We start from the raw sequence: 24,331 nt of genomic DNA, 5'->3' as shown, positions 1-24,331 counted from the left end.
TTTCTATGTTGTCAATTTCCTTCGCTCCATAGATGCTGCTGCACCCACTGAGTTTCTCCAGCACTTTTGTCTACCTTTGTTCTACAAAATTTGGATTAATTCAAAAGGCCGCACTAAATGGCTTAGACGGGTGCAGGTTCCCCACCCCTGGGCTAGACTGTCTGGGTTTTATAGGGAATAGACTGACAGTGGTGAAGTGGCCAACCAATCTCAACCATGGACTCGGGTATTTGCAATGCTGCTGCGGATTGCACTCTTCTGATCACAGCAACATCCCAAGGAAATTCTCACAGATTTTCTCTATCCCTCAGTGAGCTTTTAATTTTAGATGAAACAAATAATTTATAACCCTTATGTATAATGCTTTACCTGATGTTCCAGCAAGTCCTGAAATAGAAATGAGATCCATTTGTTAAACTCCACAATCAAATCAAAGACTTTATTATAGGAACATGTATGCAGTTGTGTTATGTTTCTCTATGAGAAATGTGGAACATTCAGTTTTGGTGATAACCCGGCCTACTCCCTCATCTTTTTGTCTGGTACATTCTGGCTGTTATCTCCTGCTCTCGCACAGAACTTGAAAGTTAGTTCACCTTGGTTGCCAATGTTTACCCGGCTTTTTCTTTCATCTAGTTTATCTCTGATTCTTTCCTTCTCGTTTGTGACTTCTCCACTATGTTTTATGTAAGTGGCGAGTATAGAGTCTTCACCACCATCCCACGGACTCCCTCAACTATCGTGGTCCAACACAGACTCAGTAGTTTTAGTTTTTAGCTAGGCAGTGTGGAAACAGGCCCTTCAGCCCACCGAGTCCACGATGACTGACAATCTACCGAACCACATCCTACACACACGGGGCAATTTGCAGAAGTTAATTAACCTACATACCTGCACGTCTTTGGAATGCGTGAGGAAACCAGAGCACCTGGAGAAAACCACAAAGTTACAGGAGGAACGTACAAACTCCATGCAGACAGCACCTGTGATCAAGATTGAACCTGGGTCTCCAAGGCAGCAGCAACTCTCCTGCTGCATCAAACATTGTTTTTTTTTTAAACACTTACTTAAAATCTGAACAAACTAGAACGAATAAAATTGCTATAACATACAATTAATATAATGAAGTGACCTAAAATATACAATATAGTTCTACTCCATTATGGCCTTCCTATTCTGTACAGTTGAGGTCCTAACTACACACACTCAGACACCTCTCTCTGACTCTATACAGTCAATGCATTCTGTCCTCATTTCCCAAAGTTTGTCCTAGTTTCCTTATTTTATGATCCAAGAAATCCACAAGTGACAGTTTGATTGACCAAATTTCTCTTTTTTTTCTATTTTTCTTTCATGTTAAACACTTTAAAACAGCACATCAGAGCCGTTTTGTATTTCTGTCATGGCCTAGAACTTTGTTAACATGACCTCATAGCAGAAGAAGAGCGCTAGTGTTTATAAAAACTATACTTGAAGATTTCCTTTCAACTTACAGTTTGCCTTCTTTCTTGGCACTTTACAACCTCAGAACTTCTCAGAAATTATTAACTTCTACATAAATACATTCCTTTAACTGACCATCTCGTGTCTGCTATTTATGTTCTATTTGAGACTTACCCATTGGCGGAAACATCTTAATACATCTTAATGTCAAGTCTTTTTAGGACTGTTTATGTTTGAGTAAGATCACCCTTGTTCTTCTAAACTCCAAAGAGTACAGATCAAACTTTTATTTAAGGGCCTGTCCCACTTTCATGACCTAATTCACGACTCTGCTGAGTTTGCCCATTTCTCATACTTACAGCATGGACATCACAAGGTCATAGGTGGTCGTAGGTAGGTTGTGATGCTAGTCGTAGGTACTCGTGGCATCAAGTAGGTCGGGGCGATTTTTCAACATGATGAAAAATGTCCACGAGTAAGAAAGGTTGTGAAAGTGGGACAGGCACTTTAGCCTTTCTTGATAGGAAAGTCCTTGCATATTTGGAATGAATTCATTCCTCAATTGGCCCCAATGGTAGCATATCAGCCCTTAAATAAGAAAATCAAAATTGTATGTGGTATTCCAGATGAGGCCTAATAAACACCACCATATATAATTGTAGACATACATTGTGGTGTAAGGTAGGTGTTCTGGCTGGTGGTCTTTGATCAGTGGAGTTCCACAGGGATCTGTGCTTGGACCTGCTGTTTGTGATATGTCTAATTGTCCCGGATGTAAATGTAGATGCATTGATGAGTGAAGGGCCTGTCCCACTTGGGCGTAATTTGCGCGTCACGACGCACAACGCGCGCATCGTGACACGTGCGTAGTGACACGCCATCTCATGACGCGCAAATGACGCCCAAGTGGGCCAGGCCCTTAAGTTTTCTGACAACACCAACATTGGAGGAGTTGCAGACAGTGTGGAAGGCTGTCAGAAGATACAGTGGGATATAGATCGGCTGCAGAGATGGGTGGAGAGATGGCAGATGGAGTTTAACTCGAGCAAGCGTGAGGTGTTGCACGTTGGGAGGTTGAATGTCAGGGGAAAGTATACAGTTAATGGCAAGACCCTTAACGGTATGTGATGTGCCGGGGATCTTCATAGCTTACTGAAGGCAGTAGCACGTAGATAGTGGTAAAGAAGAGGTATGACATGCTTGTTTTCATTGCTAGGGGCATTGAATATAAGAGTCAGGAAGTCATGATGTAGATCCATAGGACTTTGGTTAGGCCACATTTGGAGTATTGTGTGCTGTTCTGGTCACCTCATTACAGGAAAGATATGGAAGCTTTGGAGAGGGTGCAGAGGAGGTTTACCAGAATGCTGCCTGAATACAGGGTTTCCACTACAATAATAAGTTGGATAGACTTTGATTGTTTTCTGTGAACCATCCGAGGTTGAAGGGTGACTTGATTTCAGTATACCAAATGATGAGAGGCATAGATACGGTAGACAGCATGAACATGTCCAACACTAGAAGGCACAGGTATTAGGTGAGAGGGGGGAAAATGTTTAATACAGTGAGTAGTGGGGACCTGGAATGCATTGCCATGGGTGATGGTGGAGGCAGATATGATAGTACTGTTTAAGAGGCTTTTAGATAGTCACATGGACATGGAATAGACGGATATGGACCATCTGCAGGTAGATGAGATCAGATTAGCTTGGAATCATGTTCGGCACAACATTTTACCTGTGCTGATTTGTTCTATGTTCTCTATTTCTAAGTTCTACCTAAAGAAACATCTGAGGACCAGAGGCATAACTTAGCCCATGCTCAGATAAAGAGCTTTAAATTTGGACTTTTTACAACTTTGAATGATCTTGGCTTTACTTTCTATCGCACAATTTAGTTTATATCTTCTACCCTATTCTCTGCCATCATTTGCAACTGCTGCCTCATTTAATGTTTTTTATTAAACTTCTTTTCAATAGAAGCCTTCTCTTCTCCCCTGTCCTGTTATATAAATGATGAGGATGGTCTCATTTGAAGCCCGTATCAATACAACAATTCTCTTTACCAATAACTAATTCTAAAATATATTTTTTCATGGATATGTTGTCACATATAGCTCTTGTACATACCATTTGATGAGCCAATCTTTAAGCAGTTTTAAAAACCATTTATCCTCTGACAGTTTGAAAACTACTTTGATATTCAGAGATTATCAGTATCTTGTGGTTCTGTTTTTCACTTTTGCCTCAAGCTGTTCTGCAAAACCCTCATCCTACTCCTACTCACATCATTAGTGTTCACAGGGAGAATGACAAGTAGATCTTTCCTTACTTGTCCCTTGTAGAAATTTGCTAACAAATTAGATTGGACAGTTATATCTCAACACCAATCTCTTGGCCCAGTTCCATTCCTCTGCTCTTCCTGAATAACCCATTCCAACCTAAACCCATCTCAGATATCCATTTTATTTAATTGTGTAATATCATCGCTAATCAATGCAATGAATCTCCTCTTTATACTTCTCCATTATTCTTTGATGCTTCCTAACCAGGTATATTAACAACCTGTGCTTGTCTGAACCATGTTTTTGTCAATACGTTGCATCCCGCATGGCAATTTGTTGGCAGTTTTATGTGGCACGTACCAACATGCATTCATTTAATGTTTAAGAAGGAACTGCAGATACTGGAAAATCGAAGGTAGACAAAAATGCTGGAGAAACTCAGCGGGTGCAGCAGCAGCTATGGAGCGAAGGAAATAGGCAACGTTTCGGTACGAAACGTTGCCTATTTCCTTCGCTCCATAGATGCTGCTGCACCCGCTGAGTTTCTCCAGCATTTTTGTCTATCTTGCATTCATTTAATGTCTTCTGCAAAGATTATTTTATCAAATTTACGCTGATTTTAACATATTTATTTGAATTCTCTCATTGCTGCTCCATTCAGATGTTTTCTAGTTTCCCTTTCATTACTATAAAAATTTAATCCCTACTTACTAACCTCGCAGCAAGATCATTCAGAGTCACAGTTGTGTTTGGGTGCAGTGTGTTCATCCTGTGCAGTGCCCTTTTCCCCAGAACAGTCTGTAACCCTTCTACACAAAAATGCTGGAGAAACTCAGCGGGTGCAGCAGCATCTATGGAGCGAAGGAAATAGGCAACGTTTCGGGCCAAAACCCTTCTTCAGACCATCAGTCTGAACCCGCTGAGTTTCTCCAGCATTTTTGTGTACCTTCAATCTTCCAACATCTGCAGTTCCTTCTTGAACACTGTAACCCTTCTACACCTGACTAGCAAGTGGCAAAGGAAATGGTTGAGTTTATTACCACTTTTAATGTTTGGCTTAACGCTTGAAGTTAAGCAGGTGGAACTCCATGCTTTTACCTTCTATGGCATTGTTTCTATTGAATTGAATATGTTATTGTCACATGGGACAAGTCACAGTGAAATTTGTTGCTTGCATGATCAAGGTATGCAATAATCGCCATATTAAGGGCGCTGACATTGTTACAAAGTACACCCGCGCAAGGTCCACCCATGTTCTTTCTCCGTCCCCCCCCCACCCCCATCACGGTGGTTCCCCAACGCCAGGCCTTCCTTTGTTCCCCTCACCGCGATCCCCCCCCATGCCTGGTCCTCCTTTGTTCCCAGTGGCGCGTTCTCCAACTCCAACGTGGCCCGGCCTCGACCACCGGCGCCCTCATCAACAGCCGCACTGACCTCCATCATGGGCGCAGGGTACCCTTCTGACACCTCTGCAGCAGAATCCCCTACATCTGAACCAGGCTTGTGGCAGAATATTCAGGAGACTAGTTGCAGTTACAGAAGTATACATCCTTGTCAATAGTTATGTGGTCACCTTTGTTGCAGTCATTCAGCTTGTTGTCTGAGTGTGGAGTTTGATTCCTCCTGGACTCACCCATGTGGTTGAGAGCCTACCCTGTTTTCAAAATTGAATATATCTAGGTCTTCCTTATGATTTGTCTGGTATTCACTTATATGATCACCAGTTGTTTTTTCTATTGCAGTGGGTGACTGTCCCTGACGATATACTTTAGAAAACTTTAACCCCAGAGGGCGATTCAGTCTATTTCTCCAATCCTGAAATTTGTTGCTTAAGCTCGAGCATTTAGCAACATTCCCACACATGCCCAGGCTATTTAGGACAGGTGAACTTTTCTGGAGTTCCCACTTAAAGTAGGAGACTCTTGAAACAGCTGTGATATTCAGTCCATTGACTTTCATATGGCTGAAATGCTGACTATTAAAAAGAATTGAGGCAGAATCCTAAAAATGTTTATCCCAAACAATTGAAAAAAATAGGGTGGCGCAGTGGTGGTGGTGGTGTTGCCTTACAGCACCAGACATCCAGGTTGGATCCTGACTACAGCTGGTGTCTGCAGGGAGTTTGTATGTTCTCCCTGTACTGCATGTGTTTTCTCCGGGTGCTCCAGTTCCCTCACACACTCCAAAGATGTACAGGTTTGTAGGTTCATTGGCTTGGTTAAAAAAAAAGTGAATTGTCCCTAGAGTGGAGGATAACGCTAGTGTGTACGGGGATCGCTGGTCGACACGGACTCGGTGGGCTGAATGGCCCGTTTCCACGTCGTATCTCTAAACTGTCTCTAAATTAAGTTGTTAAACTCTTCAGAGCCTGTTCGCTGAAACTGAATACTTGCTAACTAAAATTATAAAATTGTAAAAATGTTAACTATCAGAGCACTAGAAGTCTGTCCATTAATCTAAAGCTGTGAAGACTGTCAGTGGTGAATGAGCTGCAAGGGGGAAGAGATTTGATTTTCATCCTGTTTAATCTCAACTGCATCTTTAAAGGTCGAGGAATCCTCATAATCATAGCGTGTGGTTTACAACCTGCAGCTTATTTAGTCTGGAAGCTGCGGAAATGTACATTCCTTTGACGGGCTTTGTTACAAACACTAAATAGACAACATTGAAATGTTGTATTTAAGTTTGCACAAACTTAATATTTTAGTGAAGCTTCTGACTGCACATGGTAGTGAGAGCATCAGATTTGCCTTTTGCAGACGATGGGTTGGGTTGCGGCAATGTAGGGGTTGGGCTGTTTGTTCCATTACCATAATTGTCCAATTATCACAGTGGATTGATTAGGTTTTGAGCTTCTCCCAGTGCTGTTGAACCTAGGTTAGTCTGACTTGACGAAACAGGCAGATACAGTATGTTCTGAATTGATGCCATATTGCACAGTGGTAGAGCCACATAGTATGGGGGCGAGTCACATCCATCAGATTCTACTCTGACAATGGTAGAGATTAGTCGACAGACTGGGGAAAAAGGTTTGAAGATGTGGTGAAAGCTTCCTTGAAGAAGAGCAACTACCCCTGTGACTCCTGGAACCCTTGGCCCATGAACATGCAAAGATATTCGGAACAGTACTGAGAATCTTGAGGGCCTCGGGAGCATCCAGTGTAAGCTGTAAAATACACGTGTGCCTGTCCCGTCAGCTACCTTTGGCCCCTTCTGGGGAAGAGTCTGTGGTTCCACATGCAGTGCCCTCCATAATGTTTGGGACAAAGACTCATCATTTATTTATTTGCCTCTGTACTCCACAATTTGAGATTTGTAATAGAAAAAAATCACATGTGGTTAAAGTGCACATGGTCAGAATTTAATAAAGGCCATTTTTATACATTTTGGTTTCACCATGTAGAAATTACAGCAGTGTTTATACATAGTCCAGACACACAAAGATTCCATCAGCCAGTCGCCATGAAGTTGGGATAATATCCGACCAGTTGCTGGTTGGCGGACAAAGATAGGAATGATCCTTGGGCTGAGTAATGAACAACGAGCCTAAAGTTCCTAAAGTTGTTGAATTCAATATTAAGTCCAGAAGGCTGCAATGCGCCCAGACAGAATATGAGGTGCTGCTTCTCAAACATGCGCAGGGCTTCACCGCAGGAGTGTGCAGGAGAACAAAGACTAATACAATATCTTCAAGGCCAGCAGCATAATCAAGGACGAGTCGCACCCTGGCCACTTCCTCTTCCCCCTCCCTCATCAGGCAAAAGGTATAAAAGTGTGAAAACGCACACCTCCAGATTCAGGGACAGTTTCTTCCAAGCTGTTATCAGGCATCTGAATCATCCTACCACAACCAGAGAGCAGTGCTGAACCTCATTGGTGACCCTTGGATTATCCTTGATCGGACTTTGCTGGCTTTACCTTGCACTAAACGTTATTCCCTTATCATGCACTGTAAATGGGTCGATTGTAATCATGTTTTAGTCTTGCTGCTGACTGGATAGCACACAACAGCAGCTTTTCACTGTACCTCGGTACACGTGGCAATAAGCTAACCTGTAACACTAATTGAAAGATCTCAGCGGGTGTGGGATGATGAGTGGTAGGGAACGGGAAAGTCAGGCTCATTCCCGTGGACTGAACCAGGAAGTGTCACCCACTCTGCGTTTTATTTCCTACATTGTAGCAGAGATTCGCGGTGCTGGGTTTCTCTCTCTCTGTGTGTATCGGCTCTCCCACTGAGATAGACATTCAGTGTGTACATGAGTGGAGACCTGGCCCGTGCACAAAGGGCATGTGTTATAAATGTTTAACATGGCTTTATTTTGCAACTTTATTTTAACGGACCCCTTTTTAATGTATGTCTGATACAGCAGACGGACCAGCCGACGCCGCCCCGGCCCACATAGCCTCCCCAGTCCCGGCTTGCGACACCACCCCTGGCTCGCAAGGTGCACCAGCGAGCCCTTCTTCACCCACCGCACGGTCCAGTTGACGTGGCTGTTGTTGCGGCTCACGTCGTAGCCCCTGGGGACGGCGCTTTCTTCAGGCCTCCCTCCGCCACACTTGGTGGCAATGTGGATCCCTCCCCTCCCACCAGCTCCTGCCACCGCAAACCTCCTCCTCCTCCTTTTGCTGTCGCTTTGACCACTCCGATCCTCCCTCCACCTCTGCCTCCTCCTCCCCACGCTATGTCCACTCCGCGCCTCTTCCTCTCCTCCACCACCACTTTGTTTCAATTACATACTGCGATAATACCTTATTCGGTTATAGCTGTAATGCAGCAATAATGGACACCATCCCTCCCCCCCACACCCCCCCAAGGTCCGTTATAACGAGGGTTTACTGTACCTCTAATTATAAAGCCGTCCATCCATAAGCCTTTTATATAACGTACTCTTGAATTTTCACCATCAAAGAGTTGTGAATGTTCTTTCCTCCTCCATCTCTTGAAATTTTTACCATAAATATATTTATATCATTTCCTTCCTACTTTCCTTCAAAATTAATTAAGTTTCAATCATTAAATTTGATATAACATGAGCCTGCTTCATTAGTTCGCATGGTACAACCCTCCCTGCTGTTTGCTCTGTTCCTGAGTTTCATGCCTGTTTGGGTCAATTGCCAACAATGAAGTTAATAGTGCAGATTTACAATCGATCATTCAAATGTGAAAATGTCTGCTTCTTTTAGAAATATTGTTGGAGGTGTTGGATTTTTACAGCTTTTTTATATTGGATTTACAGCATTCACTGCAGTTTGCTTCAGGATGAGTAAACTAATAGTCATATAGTAAGAATACAGGCCCATCTCGGCCTGTCCAATTTGCCTGCGTTTGGCCCATATTATTCTAAACCTTTCGTATCCATGTTCCTGCTCAAATATATTTTAAAACTTTAATACAGTGTCCTCCACAATGTTTGGGACAAAGACCCATCATTTATTTATTTGCCTCTGACCTCCACAATTTGAGATTTGTAAGAGAGAAAAATCACATGTAGTTAAAGTGATTTTAATAAAGGCTATCTTTATACATTTTGGTTTCACCTTGTAGAAATTACAGCTGTGTTTATACATAGTCCCCCCCATTTCAGGGCACCATAATGTTTGGGACACAGGGCTTCACAGGGGTTTGTAATTGCTCAGGTGTGTTTAATTGCCTCCTTAATGCAGGTATAAGAGAACTCTCAGCACCTAGTCTTTCCTCCAGGCTTTCAATCACCTTTGGAAACTTTTATTGCTGTTTATCAACATGAGGACCAAAGTTGTGCCAATGAAAGTCAAAGAAGCCATTATGAGACTGAGAAACAAGAATAAAACTGTTAGAGACATCAGCCAAACCTTCAGTTTAACAAAATCAACTGTTTGGAACATCATTAAGAAGAAAGAGAGCACTGGTGAGCTTACTAATCGCAAAGGGACTGGCAGGCCAAGGAAGATCTCCACAGCTGATGACAGAAGAATTCTCTCTATAATAAAGAACGGAATGGATTATATTTGGAATAATAGGAGAAGATACCAATTTAAATAAAGATCAAAATGTTTTTTTTAATTATGGGTTAATAATTGGAAAGAAATTGATACTTAAATTTTGGAAAAATGCAACCACACCAACTGTTAAAATGTGGATTAGGAATATGATGGACATAGCACGCCTTGAAGAAATGAGACTCCGACTAATAGATAAATATGACCAATTCTTAAGGAGTTGGTCTCCTTTCATCGACTTTTTGGAATCATGTGATGCAGCGGTACCGTAAGGATTGCTGATTTCAGTTCATGACGCGGATAGAGCTACATCTCCGAATACAGATTTGAAAAATTCTCTTTTAAGGGGCCTTCTCTTCTATTTCTACTTTCCACTTTCTCTCTTCCTTTTTTTATTTTTTATATACACACTTCACGTTTTTCTACTCTCTACCATCTAGTTTTCCACTTTTTCCCCTTTCTATTGTTTTCTTTTTCTTGTCCTGCTTACTTACTTCTTATAACATAAAACTAGAGGTTGTACATAGAATGGATTACGGTATTACATAGTTGGCACCTAAAATTAGGTACCACTGTACTGTTTTGTGCTGTATTAACTTCTAATAAAATAAACAAAAAAAAAATAATAATAAATAAATAAATAAAGAACAATCCCCAAACACCTGTCCGACAGATCAGAAACACTCTTCTGGACTCAGGTGTGGATTTGTCAATGACCACTGTCCACAGAAGACTTCATGAACAGAAATACAAAGGCTACACTGCAAGATGCAAACCACTGGTTAGCTGCAAAAATAGGTTGGCCAGGTTACAGTTTACCAAGAAGCACTTTAAAGAGCAACCACAATTCTGGAAAAATGTCTTGTGGACAGATGAGACGAAGATTGACTTGTATCAGAGTGATGGCAAGAGCAAAGTATAGAGGAGAGAAGGAACTGCCCAAGATCCAAAGCATACCACCTCATCTGTGAAACACGGTGGTGGGGGTGTTATGGCCTGGGCATGTACGGCTGCTGAAGGTACTGGCGCACTTATCTTCATTGATGATACAACTGCTGATGGTACTAGCATAATGAATTCTGAACTGTATAGACACATCCTATCTGCTCAAGTTCAAACAAATGTTTCAAAACTCATTGGCCGGCAGTTCATTCTACAGCAAGACAATGATCCCAAACATGATGCTGCTGCACCCGCTGAGTTTCTCCAGCTTTTTTGTGTACCAATGATCCCAAACATACTGCTAAAACAATGGTTCTGAACTTAAAGAAAGGTAACTTTGAGGGTATGAGACGTGAATTGGCCAAGATTGACTGGCAATTAATTCTAAAAGGGTTGACGGTGGATATGCAATGGAAGACATTTAAAGACTGCATGGATGAACTACAAAAATTGTTCATCCCAGTTTGGCAAAAGAATAAATCGGGGAAGGTAGTACATCCATGGATAACAAGGGAAATCAGGGATAGTATCAAATCGAAGGATGATGCGTACAAATTAGCCAGAAAAAGCAGCATACCGGAGGACTGGGAGAAATTCAAAGACCAGCAGAGGAGGACAAAGGGCTTAATTAGGAAAGGAAAAATAGATTATGAAAGAAAACTGGCAGGGAACATAAAAACTGACTGCAAAAGTTTTTATAGATATGTGAAAAGAAAGAGATTAGTTAAAACAAATGTAGGTCCCTTGCAGTCAGAAACAGGTGAGTTGATCATGGGGAACAAGGATATGGCGGACCAATTGAATAACTACTTTGGTTCCGTCTTCACTAAGGAAGACATAAATAATTTGCCGGAAATAGCAGGGGACCGCGGGTCAAAGGAGTTGGAGGAATTGAGTGAAATCCAGGTTAGCCGGGAAGTGGTGTTGGGTAAATTGAATGGATTAAAGGCCGATAAATCCCCAGGGCCAGATAGGCTGCATCCCAGAGTACTTAAGGAAGTAGCTCCAGAAATAGTGGATGCATTAGTAATAATCTTTCGAAACTCTTTAGATTCTGGAGTAGTTCCTGAAGATTGGCGGGTAGCAAACGTAACCCCACTTTTTAAGAAGGGAGGGAGAGAGAAAATGGGGAATTACAGACCAGTTAGTCTAACATCGGTAGTGGGGAAACTGCTAGAGTCAGTTATTAAAGATGGGATAGCAGCACATTTGGAAAGTGGTGAAATCATTGGACAAAGTCAGCATGGATTTACGAAAGGTAAATCATGTCTGACGAATCTTATAGAATTTTTCGAGGATGTAACTAGTAGCGTGGATAGGGGAGAACCAGTGGATGTGGTGTATCTGGACTTCCAGAAGGCTTTCGACAAGGTCCCACATAAGAGATTAGTATACAAACTTAAAGCACAAGGCATTGGGGGTTCAGTATTGATGTGGATAGAGAACTGGCTGGCAAACAATGGCAGGCAGTGACTAGTGGGGTACCCCAAGGCTCAGTACTGGGACCCCAGCTATTTACAATATATATTAATGATCTGGATGAGGGAATTGAAGGCAATATCTCCAAGTTTGCGGATGACACTAAGCTGGGGGGCAGTGTTAGCTGTGAGGAGGATACTAGGAGACTGCAGGGTGACTTGGATAGGCTGGGTGAGTGGGCAAATGTTTGGCAGATGCAGTATAATGTGTATAAATGTGAGGTTATCCATTTTGGTGGCAAAAACAGGAAAGCAGACTATTATCTAAATGGTGGCCGATTGGGAAAGGGGGAGATGCAGCGAGACCTGGGTGTCATGGTACACCAGTCATTGAAGGTAGGCATGCAGGTGCAGCAGGCAGTAAAGAAAGCGAATGGTATGTTAGCTTTCATTGCAAAAGGATTTGAGTATAGGAGCAGAGAGGTTCTACTGCAGTTGTACAGGGTCTTGGTGAGACCACACCTGGAGTATTGCGTACAGTTTTGGTCTCCAAATCTGAGGAAGGACATTATTGCCATAGAGGGAGTGCAGAGACGGTTCACCAGACTGATTCCTGGGATGTCAGGACTGTCTTATGAAGAAAGACTGGATAGACTTGGTTTATACTCTCTAGAATTTAGAAGATTGAGAGGGGATCTTATAGAAACTTACAAAATTCTTAAGGGGTTGGACAGGCTAGATGCAGGAAGATTGTTCCCGATGTTAGGGAAGTCCAGGACAAGGGGTCACAGCTTAAGGATAAAGGGGAAATCCTTTAAAAACCGAGATGAGAAGAACTTTTTTCACGCAGAGAGCGGTGAATCTCTGGAACTCTCTGCCACAGAGGGTAGTTGAGGCCAGTTCATTGGCTATATTTAAGAGGGAGTTAGATGTGGCCCTTGTGGCTAAGGGGATCAGGGGGTATGGAGAGAAGGCAGGTACGGGATACTGAGTTGGATGATCAGCCATGATCATGTTGAATGGCGGTGCAGGCTCGAAGGGCCGAATGGCCTACTCCTGCACCTAATTTCTATGTTTCTATGTTTCTAAAGCAACAAAGGAGTTTTTCAAACTTTACAAAGTGATCAATTCTTGAGTGGCCAAGCCAATCACCTGATCAGAGCGATTGAGCATGCCTTTTGTATGCTGAAGGGAAAGCTGAAGGGGACTAGCCCCCAAAACAAGCAAAAGCTAAAGATGGCTGCAATACAGGCCTGGCAGAGCATCACCAGAGAAGACACCCAGCAACTGGTGATGTCCATGAATCGCAGACTTCAAGCAGTCTTTGCATGCAAAGGATATGCAACAAAATACTAAACACAACTACTTTCATTTACATGACATTGCTGTGTGCCAAACATTATGGTGCCCTGAAATGGGGGGCTATGTATAAACACTGCTGTAATTTCTACATGGTGTAACCAAAATGTATAATATTTTATTATTAAAATCTGACAATGTGCACTTTACCCACATGTGATTTTTTTTTTCTATTACAAATCTCAAATTGTGGAGTACAGAAGCAAATAAATAAATGACGGGTCTTTGTCCCAAACATTATGGAGGGCAGTGCGATTGGGCAATATCTGAACTGTTGAACTGAATACCAGTGCTAAATGTCACAGTATGTTTCATGAGTATTGAGAATAGTGAGATCATGAAGAAATGTATCCTGGTAGTTGTCTGTACCTTGGCCACATCACTTGGATGTACCTTTTGTGGCTGACTTTATTAATGTTTAACAACAATGTAACAACTTTGTCATGCAGGAATGTAGATTATTTTTAATAATTTAGGGCAGGGGTCGGCAACCTACAGCGGCCCGTAACCCAAAATCATCCAACCCGCAGGTGGATTTTTTCCCCGTAATCATCCAGCCCGCCGAGCGCCGAGCTCTGGCTGTACCACATCCTCCACAAAGCTTCCGGCACGGCCACGCACCTTCTGTGAACACGTTTAAGAAAGAACTGCAGATGCTGGAAAAATCGAAGGTAGACAAGAATGCTGGAGAAACTCAGCGGGTGAGACATGCAAGGATTGCATGAGGCTGCCTCACCCGCTGAGTTTCTCCAGCATTTTTGTCTACCTTCTGTGAACATGTGATTTGATGCCTGCCATCCGGGGCGGGATCCATGTGTACACGTGATAGATGTGGCCCACCATCCGCTCACAGACATGCGTCCCGGTCCCTATGCAGAACAAGGTTGCCCACCCCTGATTTAGGGACTACTGCATCACATATCCATTGAAGTCTGTAGCATGTGGACTGTTAGTCTTGTTGGAAACCAGGAGGCAAAAGACCTCTACGAGGCAATTATGGGAACCACAAGAGACGGTTGTTCTCCTGAACCCATTTCCCTCATCCTCCCTTCAGCAATGTGGCATCATGAAGGGGCAATGTTAGACCACTTGAGATGTTTTCAGTCTTTTTCAGTGGACGAATTTGATAAATTCACTGCTTTAACTTGTTGAGTTTCAGGTGTTTCGAGAGGTGGGAATTAATTCATTACAAGTGGCATGATTTTGCAGGCAGTCATTTATTTTAAGCATGCGCGAAGAATGATATCATTCTGTGGCTCATCTCACAAACCAGACGACATCAGGGATTAACTAAAATGCCAGGTTGATGGTAATCACTCCCATAAAAAGTTTTCATTTCAACTTTTCACTAATTCTTTATTACCCAGTTGTCGCTGTGTGAGGGAGCAGAGCAAAGAAGGGTAGCTTATTATTTTGTTTAAGAAGGAACTGCAGATGCTGGAAAATCGAAGGTAGACAAAATTGCTGCAGAAACTCAGCGGGTGCAGCAGCATCTATGGAGCGAAGGAAATAGGCAAAGTTTCAGGCCGAAACCCTTCTTCAGACTGATGTGTGGGGGGGGGGGGGGGGGGGGGGGGGAGAGAAGTAAGGAAGAGGAGGAGCTAGAGGGCTGAGGGAGAGCTGAGAAGGGGAGGAGATAATAAGGGCTACCGGAAATTGGAGAAGTCAATGTTCATGCTACTGGGGTATAAACTGCCCAAGTGAAATATGAGTTGCTGCTCCTCCAATTTCCAGTGGTGCTCACTTTGGCCATGGAGGAGGCCCAGGACAGAAAGGTCAGATTCGGAAAGGGAGGGGGAGTTGAAGTGCTGAGCCACCGGGAGATCAGGTAGGTTATTGCGGACCGAGCGGAGGTGTTCGGCGAAACGATCGCCAAGCCTACGCTTGGTCTCACCGATGTAGATCAGCTGACACCTAGAGCAGCGGATGCAATAGATGAGGTTGGAGGAGATACAGGTGAACCTCTGTCGCACCTGGAACGACTGCTTGGGTCCTTGAATGGAGTCGAGGGGGGAGGTAAAGCGACAAGTGTAGCATTTCTTGCGGCTGCAAGGGAATGTGCCCGGGGAGGGGGTGGTATGGGTGGGAAGGGAAGAATTTACCAGGGAGTTACGGAGGGAGCGGTCTTTGCAGAAAGCAGACAGGCAGATGGGAAGATGTGACGAGTGGTGGGGTCACGTTGGAGGTGGAGAAAATGACGGAGGACTATTGTTCTATGTGACGGCTAGTGGGGTGAAAGGTGAGGACTAGGACTAATTGTTTAACATTTAATCCGTGCTAAGTAAAAATGAACATGGTAGTACCCTCAACCGCTATATGGCATGCTGCTGTTTTGTACCTGGATTTGAATATAAGAATGGTGATTTTCCAGAGAATATAGTAAATATTTATGACAAAAATGTTTTCACATCATATGTCTACCACTTTCATCTGTTTCACCTTCCACCCATCTTAAATTGCAGTTAACATGTAAAGTACCTTCTCTACAATACCATGTAGTTGTTTGGTCCTCATTTTGTGTTGAGTTGTTTGATTTCTGATGCTAACACCTAAATAACGGTGGATCTGTTTTTAATCACACAAATTTTCAAAAAAATGGTGATGTCTGTTCAAATTGTCTGTTCCAGTGTGGTTTGGGAGCAAAAAAAATATTTCTTCCATCACGGAAATCAAAGAAAGAGAACTGCAGTAGGCTGCTCTATAATGAGGCATTATCTTGAGGAATCTTGAACCAGTAGCTTGTAGATTTACTTAAGTCTTTCTGTTAATATAAATATCTGGGAGTGCACCTTGATAACAAACTGGACTGGTCAGTCAATACCGATGCCCTCTACAAAAAAGGACAGAGCAGTCTCTTTTTCCTCAGAAGGCTCAGATCCTTCAATGTGTGTAATGAAATGCTGTACTTGTTTTACCATACAGTTGTTGCAAGTGTCATCTTCTACGCTGTTGTCTGCTGGGGTAACAACATCACTGCTAAAAACAGCAAGAAGCCTGACAAGCTGGTGAAAAGGGCTAGCTCAGTGCTGGGGGAGGGGGAGAGTGGAGTCTGTGGTGGCTGTGCTTGAGACGTGTATGAGGAGCAAGGTACAGGTCATCCTCAACAACTCCGGGCATCCCCTCCATGAAATTCTGGAGGGTCAGAGGAGCAGACGGAACAACAACCGGCTCCTCTCCCTGTGCTGTAGAACAGAACTGTCAGGAGATCCTTCACCCATTAGATTTTATAATCCTCACCGCTAGGATGTATGTGGATGCTTTGCACTTAATAGTTATTTATTGGGTTCTTTTTAAGTATTTATTGCTTTTATGTATTGTCCGTATTTTATGTATTGTCTGCTTTACGTTCTGACTGTGTTGGCTACTGGACATCTGAATTTCCCTGAGGGGATTAATAAAGTATTTATCTATCTATCTTCCTAAACTGAAATGCTGCTCCACAACGTAGGAAATCAGATGCCTGCTCAACCTTCCAATAGTCAACCCGACGCAAGCTCACATCCGGCCATGAACCAGTCTCCAATGTTGCAGGATAGAGGTTTGTTACTTCAATTACTTTCATTCTGAATGAGAGTTTCTCTTTTTGAACCAAAGTTGATAAATTAAGCAACATTAATGCATGTGCTTTAATTTAGTGTTGGGCATAACTTGATTTATAACTTGGAAACTTATAACAAGAAACTGAAGATGCTGGAATCTGGAGCAAAACACACAAGTGCTGGAGGAACTCAGTGGGTCGGGCAGCATCTGGGGAAGGAATAGACAGACAACATTTTGGCTTGGATTTGTATGGGGTTGTGTTGATTCCAACATATCATTCTCTTGACATTTCCTGGTGATCACACTTGCAGTCACATCTTCCTGTCCCCACCCCTTTCTGGTTTCCATAGAGACCACTCCCTCCACAGATTCTTAGGTCATCATCCCTACCCACCCAACCTGCCCCCCTCCCCAGGTACCTTCTCCTGCAGCCGCAGGAGATGGAACAATTGGCGTGCACCTCTTCCAGCCTCTTGACAGCATTTGGGTAGCGTACAACTCAACAGGATGAACTGTGAGATCTCCAAATTCAAGTCATTCCTTCCACTACCCCTCTTCCCCTATTTCTCCCCCCCCCCCCCTCCCACTCCATGTTCCCATTTCTCACTCCCAGCTACCCTGCTCCTTTCCCCTCCTTCGTACACCCTTATCCCAGTCTGAGTCCCCCATGTCCCTTTTATTCTCCTTGTTCCCCTATCCTCTTCCACACACCCGCTCCCTCTGGCCTTACATTTGACTCCTCTCCTTCTCTGACATCCTATATCTCCTTCATCACTTCCTCAACTTGTCTGCCGATCAATCCTGTATCCACCTATCACTTACCACGGATTATCCTGCTCCCACGTCTTTTTCCTAGCTTCCTTACTCCTCCTCCAGTCAGTCTGAAGAAGGGTTCAGGTCCGAAACGCCATTATTCCCTCCCCAGATGCTGCCTGGCTGGCTGACTTCCTCCAGCACAGGTGATTTGATTTGCAACCTATTTTCTGAAACACAATCATTTGACAAATGAGCACTTTGCAAAAATTGTATTTGTCAACAAGTTTCACTAAATTCCAAATAAATTGGAGAAACTGACTTGTCTTTGTTGATTGCACCTAATATGAAATGATGATGTAAAATAGAAATTTGATTTGGAGTCTGAAATTGAAATTCTTGGAACAAAGTAATCATCATTTTATCTGTGCGGGCACTGCTACTACACAGTAATAATTTCCTGTGAGAAGTAGTGAAATGTAATATTGCCAAGATGAGAAGATTTGCTTTCCAAATCCTCTTCCTAAATCACATTATTTTTCTATCATGCTGGTGTATATGTCTGAATATTTGTGAGGTTGAATGTAACATTTTACATCTAATGAAAAGTTATACATTGTTCAGACCATGTGCTATTGATGATTCAAATACTTTACATCTGTTTTGCTATCTGTAATTTAAACTTGGGCCTGGTTGCACTATTGACAACTTTATTCAGCAGTTGTGCCTGAAGTAAAATTCAGAGGCTTGTCACCCTGTCATGTTCTATTTTTAGACCTCAGAATTGTAAGCATAATTAGTCTGGCCAAAATGTATAAATTTGTAGAATGTTATATCAGAGAGGCCAATGAGCTTATCACCCCATTTTAGATTTAGTTTTACAGAAACAGGTCCTTCGGCCCACCGAGTCTGCGTTGACCAGCGATCCTCACACATTAACATTATCCTACACACATTAGGGGCAATTTACATTTATACCAAGTCAATTAACCTTCAAACCTGTACATCTTTGGAATGTGGGAGGAGACCAAAGATCTCAGGGAAAACCCACGCAGGTCACGGGAGAACGTACAAACTCTGTACAGACAGCACCCGTAGTTGGGATGGAACCCGGGTGCTGCAAGTGCTGTAAGGCAGCAGCTCGACCGCTGCGCCACAGACAACGAGAGTCTATGCTCACACACACATGCACGCACACACGCGCCAGGATAATGCTAGATCATCAGCGTCCCCATCTCAAACCCTGTATAGATAGATTAGATAGATAGATAAATTTTTACTTTATTAATCCCCTTATTCAGGGGAAATTCAGATGTCCTTGCAGCACACTGTGAGATTCTGCATCCAGAACTTCCAAACAGCCATTTTACAGAATAGAAAGTTGAGGTTGGAGATTCACCTCCTGAAGTTTTTTTATTTTTTATAGTGTTTATATGTATTTAGAATTAGAAATAAAACAACCAAAGGTGGTGCAAATCTTAAAACAAATGTATCAACACACTTAGGTATGAATAAGAGTATTCAAGTTTTTTTTTTTAAATCACTCAATATTTTAACAAATGCCCAATATTCATCCCAAGACTCACCATTTAAATGAATGGGGTCTCCAGTTGTACACCAGGTGTGATCTGGCAGAGGATCAGAGAGGCAGATTCCAAAGTGTAACACTGGGCGATCTTGGCCTCAATGCTCCCACAGGGAGTCTGGTGATGAGGCAGAGTGACTTTCACAGCACAGCATTGACTTTAAGCTCAAGTTTGGATTTAAGTTTGGATTTAATTACGATGGAATGGCTGAATGGCAACATTTTATTTTTGAACTATTGGCCACAGCCAATGTGATTTCCATCCATGAACATTTGGCATAATTCAATTTATTGTCGTTATGTATACAAGTACCGTGAAGTACAAGTACATTGAAAATCTTGCCTGCTACCTCATAGGCACATAGACTCACGACAACGCACAATATATCAATTATACATAAAATTACACAAGTCTATGCAAAAACAAGATATTAGTATAAAACACAAATAAAAAACAACACGGGCGCCCACGGTGGCGCAGCGGCAGAGTTGCTGCCTTGCAGCGCCAGAAACCCATGTACTATCCTGACTGCGGGTGCTGTCTGTATGGAGTTTGTACGTTCTCCCCATGATCTGCATGGGTTTTCTGTGAGAACTTCGGTTTCCTCCCACTCTCCAACCAAGTACAGGTTTGATGGTTAATTGGCTTGGTATAAAAAAAAGTTTAAATTGTCCCGAGTGTGGTATAGTGTTAATGCGCGGGGATCGCTGGTTGGTGCAGACTCGGTAGGCCGAAGGGCCTGTTTCCATGCTGTATCTCTAAACTAAACTCATTTAATCTTTCAAAAGTTTTGACACTTTCTGTGCAATATATGGTAATATTATTTATTCGCACTAAGGAAGTGCTGTCATTGAGGGACTAGAAAAGGCTTTCAGAAATGTTAAACAAAATGTGAGGATAATGTGTTTAAAAAAGTTTTACTGACTACCTTAATTGGGGGTTTGGGTGGTAACATCAACTTTGTATTGATATTTTAAATTTCCTTTCTGTGAACGTTATAGCATTGTAGTATTCAAGAGTTATCAAAAAGGGAGTAAATATTCTGCTCCTAACAACTAGATTGTGAGGAGATGCAATGATGCAGCTGGCATGTGTGTGACAGGAGGAACTATGTAGATCCAATGATTGAAGGTTAATAATACCAAGTAACAGCATCTCCCACGCGTCAGGACTGTCTTATGAAGAAAGACTGGATAGACTTGGTTTATACTCTCTAGAATTTAGAAGATTGAGAGGGGATCTTATAGAAACTTACAAAATTCTTAAGGGGTTGGACAGGCTAGATGCTGAGGAAGATTGTTCCCGATGTTAGGGAAGTCCAGGACAAGGGGTCACAGCTTAAGGATAAATGGGGAAATCCTTTAAAACCGAGATGAGAAGAACTTTTTTCACACAGAGAGTGGTGAATCTCTGGAACTCTCTGCCACAGAGGGTAGTTGAGGCCAGTTCATTGGCGGCTATATTTAAGAGGGGAGTTAGATGTGGTCCTTGTGGCTAAGGGGATCAGGGGGTATGGAGAGAAGGCAGGTACGGGATACTGAGTTGGATGATCAGCCATGATCATATTGAATGGCGGTGCAGGCTCGAAGGGCCGAATGGCCTACTCCTGCACCTAATTTCTATGTTTCTATGTTTCTATCTCAACAAAATTTACCTCCTGCAGAAAAGATGAAAATTATGTTTGAACTTCTAGCATTTCTAAATTTTATTTCTTGGAGAGCTACCGTATTTTATGACATTCCGATATCATTTATCACTTTTGGTTAAAAGAAGCAGATAATGGTGAGAATGCACCATTTATTGCTATTGTTTGTTTTTCTTATCGGAGTTTTATTTGTCTCCTCTTAATTTATTTCTTTTCCGGACACATTTGCTTGAGCAGTACTATCAATATGACTGAGGTGCCATCTTCCAGCTCTCATTGGCTCACATTTTCTTCTCCTTAGACTTTTGCCCTTCCTGAAACCTAGAAGCACAGATTAATTTTTCTCTTAAATTGGATCAAATAGTACAGCATTGATTGGAGATTATATCCCCGACCTTGCTAATTTCACATCTTAGGAGACAACGTCACCAAGTATTAGGAGAGTTTACTGTATTTTATCTAAGAAAGATGTGTTTCTTGTTAGATTTTTATGGCTATACTGATTGGTACAAATGGTCTTCTTATTTGAAACAACAAAAGCATGCAGATTTTTTAATGTGACTGCCCTAATGTTTACTTCCTTCATTAACAAATCCCTATTTTTAGTTTAGTTTAGTTTAGTTTTGTTTCGAGATACAGCGCAGAAACAGGCCCTTCAGCGAGTCCACACCGACCAGCGATCCCTGCACACTAGCACTATCCTACACACGTGAGGGACAATTTACAATTTCACCTAAGCCAATTAACCAACAAACCTGTACATCTTTGGAGTGTGAGAGAAAACCAGATATCTCAAAGAAAACGCACGGGAGAACGTATAAACTCCATAGTCAGGATCGAACCCGGGTCGCTGGCGCTGCACCACAGCAACTCTACCGCTGTGCCACCGTGCCACATATTCTCTCATATGGCTTGGTTTTGTTGCTCTCACTAGTAGACCCAAAAGTAAACGTTGCCTGTTCCTTTTTCAGTTATTAACCTGCATATAGAATAAAATTATAGCTTGCTCCTTTAAACATCTTTTTGAGTGAGGAAAAACATGTAGGAAATGCAAATCCCATTACAGGAGGATATGTTGATTTATGTTTATTCACAGTGCTTTTGATTTCAGCCTTTTCCAATCCCATTTTTACATACATAGATACATAGATAATAGGTGCAGGAGTAGGCCATTCGAGCAAGCACTGCCATTCAATGTGATCATTGCTGATCATTCACAATCAGTACCCTGTTCCTGCCTACTTCCCATACCCCTTGATTCCATTAGCCCTAAGAGCTCTATCCAACTCTCTTATGAATGCATCCAGTGAATCTACCTCCTGCGGCAGAGAATTCCACAAATTCACAACACTCTGTGTGAAATAGTTTTTCCTCATCTCAGTTCTAAATGGCCTACCCCTTATTCTTAAAATGTGGCCCCTGGTTCTGGACGCCCCCAACATCGGGAACATGTTTCCTGCATCTAGCGTGTCCAATCCCTTAATAATTTTATATGGTTCTATAAGATCCCTCTCATCCTAAATTCGAGTGAATACAAGCCCAGTTGCTCCATTCTTTCATCATATGACAGTCCTGCCATCCCGGGAATTAACCTCGTGAACCTACGCTGCACTCCCTCATTAGCAAGAATGTCCTTCCTCAAATTAGGAGACCAAAACTGCACACAATACTCTAAGTGTGGTCTCACTAGGGCCCTGCACAACTGCAGAAGGACCTCTTTTCTCCTATACTCGACTCATTTTGTTATGAAGGCCAACATGCCATTAGCTTTCTTCACTGCCTGCTGTACTTGCATGCTTACTTTCAATGACTGATGTGCTAGGACACCCAGGTCTCGTTGTACTTCCCCTTTCGGAGAACATTTGCCAATGTTACTTTTAATTCCATCATCTAAATCATTAATATATATTGTAAATAGCTGCGGTCCCAGCACTGAGGTACCCCACTAGTCACTGCCTGCCATTCTGAAAAGGACCCTTTAATCCCTACTCTTTGTTTACTGTCTGCCAACTTATTTTCTATCCATGTCAATACCCTACCTCCAATACATGAGCTCTAATTTTGCCCACTATTCTCCTATGTGGGACCTTATCAAAGGCTTTCTGAAAGTCCAGGTACACTAGATCCACTGGCTCTCCCTTGTCCATTTTACTTGTTACAGCCTCAAAAAATTCCAGAAGGTTAATCAAGCAAGATGTTCCCTTCTTTAATCCATGCTGACTTGGGCTGATCCTGTTACTGCTATCCAACCAAATGCACTGCTATGACAACTTTAATAATCAACTCCAGCATTTCCCCCAGCTCTGATGCCAAGCCAACCGGTCTATAATTCCCTGCTTTCTCTCTCCCTTTTTTCTTGAAAAGTGGGATGACATTAGCTACCCTCCAATCCACAGGAATTGATCCAGAATCTATAGACATTGGAAAATAATCACCAATGCGTCCATGATTTTTAGAGCCACCTCCTTGTGTACCCTGGGATGCAGACCATCAGGCTCTGGGGATTTATCAGCCTTCAGTCCCATCAGTCTACCCAACACCATTTCCTGACTATTGTGATTTCCTTCAGTTCCTCCGTCACCCTAGGTCCTCTGTCCCTAGTACATCTGGGAGATGGTTTGTGTCTTCCTTAGTGAAGACAGAACCAAAATACCTGTTCAACTCGTCTGCCATTTCCTTGTTCCCCATAATAAATTCACCTGTTTCTGTCTTCAGACGACCCACATTTGTCTTAACTATTTTTTCCTCTTCACATACCTAAAGAAGATTTTACTATCCTCCTTTATTTTCTTGGCTTGCTTACCTTCATACTTCATCTTTTCTCCCCGTATTGCCTTTTTAGTTACCTTCTGGTGATCTTTAAAAGTTTCCCAAATCCTCTGGCTTCCCGCTCATCTTTGCTATGTTATAAGTCTTCTCTTTCATTTCTATACTGTCCTTGACTTCCCTTGTCAGCCACGGTTGCCTCTTACTCCCCTTAGAATCTTCCTTCCTTCCTTCCTTCCTTCCTAAGTACTGCCTAACTAGGTGTAAATCGCTGTTCTGTCGATGAAGGCTCTGGCGACGCACTAGTGTGCTGTTCACACTGCTTACCAGTTGTATAATTATCCTTTCGAAACCTTTATCAAGTAAAAGCCAACATCTGTCCCCAAGCAGCAGACCAAGCGTAGACTAGGCGATCGCTTTGCTGAAAACTTTCGCTCAGTCCGACTTGGCCGACACGATCTCCCGGTTGCCAAACACTTTAACTCCCCTTCCCATTCCTATACTCACATTTTTGTCCTGGACCTCCTTCACTGTGAAAGTGAGGCCAAAAGCACCTCATATTTCGCTTGGGCAGCTTACAACCCAGCGGTATGAATTTAGATTTCTCTAA

The 24,331-nt window shown here is 42.6% G+C and overlaps 1 protein-coding gene across 1 annotated transcript in view; it reads left to right on the top strand.

Moving 5' to 3' along the window:
* Positions 1–24,331, top strand: part of arid1b (AT rich interactive domain 1B (SWI1-like)) — a 457,745-nt gene that overhangs the window by 264,970 nt on the left and 168,444 nt on the right. The window contains 1 exon segment of the mRNA XM_055639980.1: positions 16,880–16,969. Coding sequence (XP_055495955.1) covers positions 16,880–16,969 — 90 coding nt within the window.

This window comes from Leucoraja erinacea, chromosome 8, assembly GCF_028641065.1.
Source record: "Leucoraja erinacea ecotype New England chromosome 8, Leri_hhj_1, whole genome shotgun sequence".
NCBI lineage: Eukaryota > Metazoa > Chordata > Chondrichthyes > Rajiformes > Rajidae > Leucoraja > Leucoraja erinaceus.
Note: the sequence above shows the minus strand (reverse complement) of the source record. Positions and strands in the feature narration are given on the sequence as shown.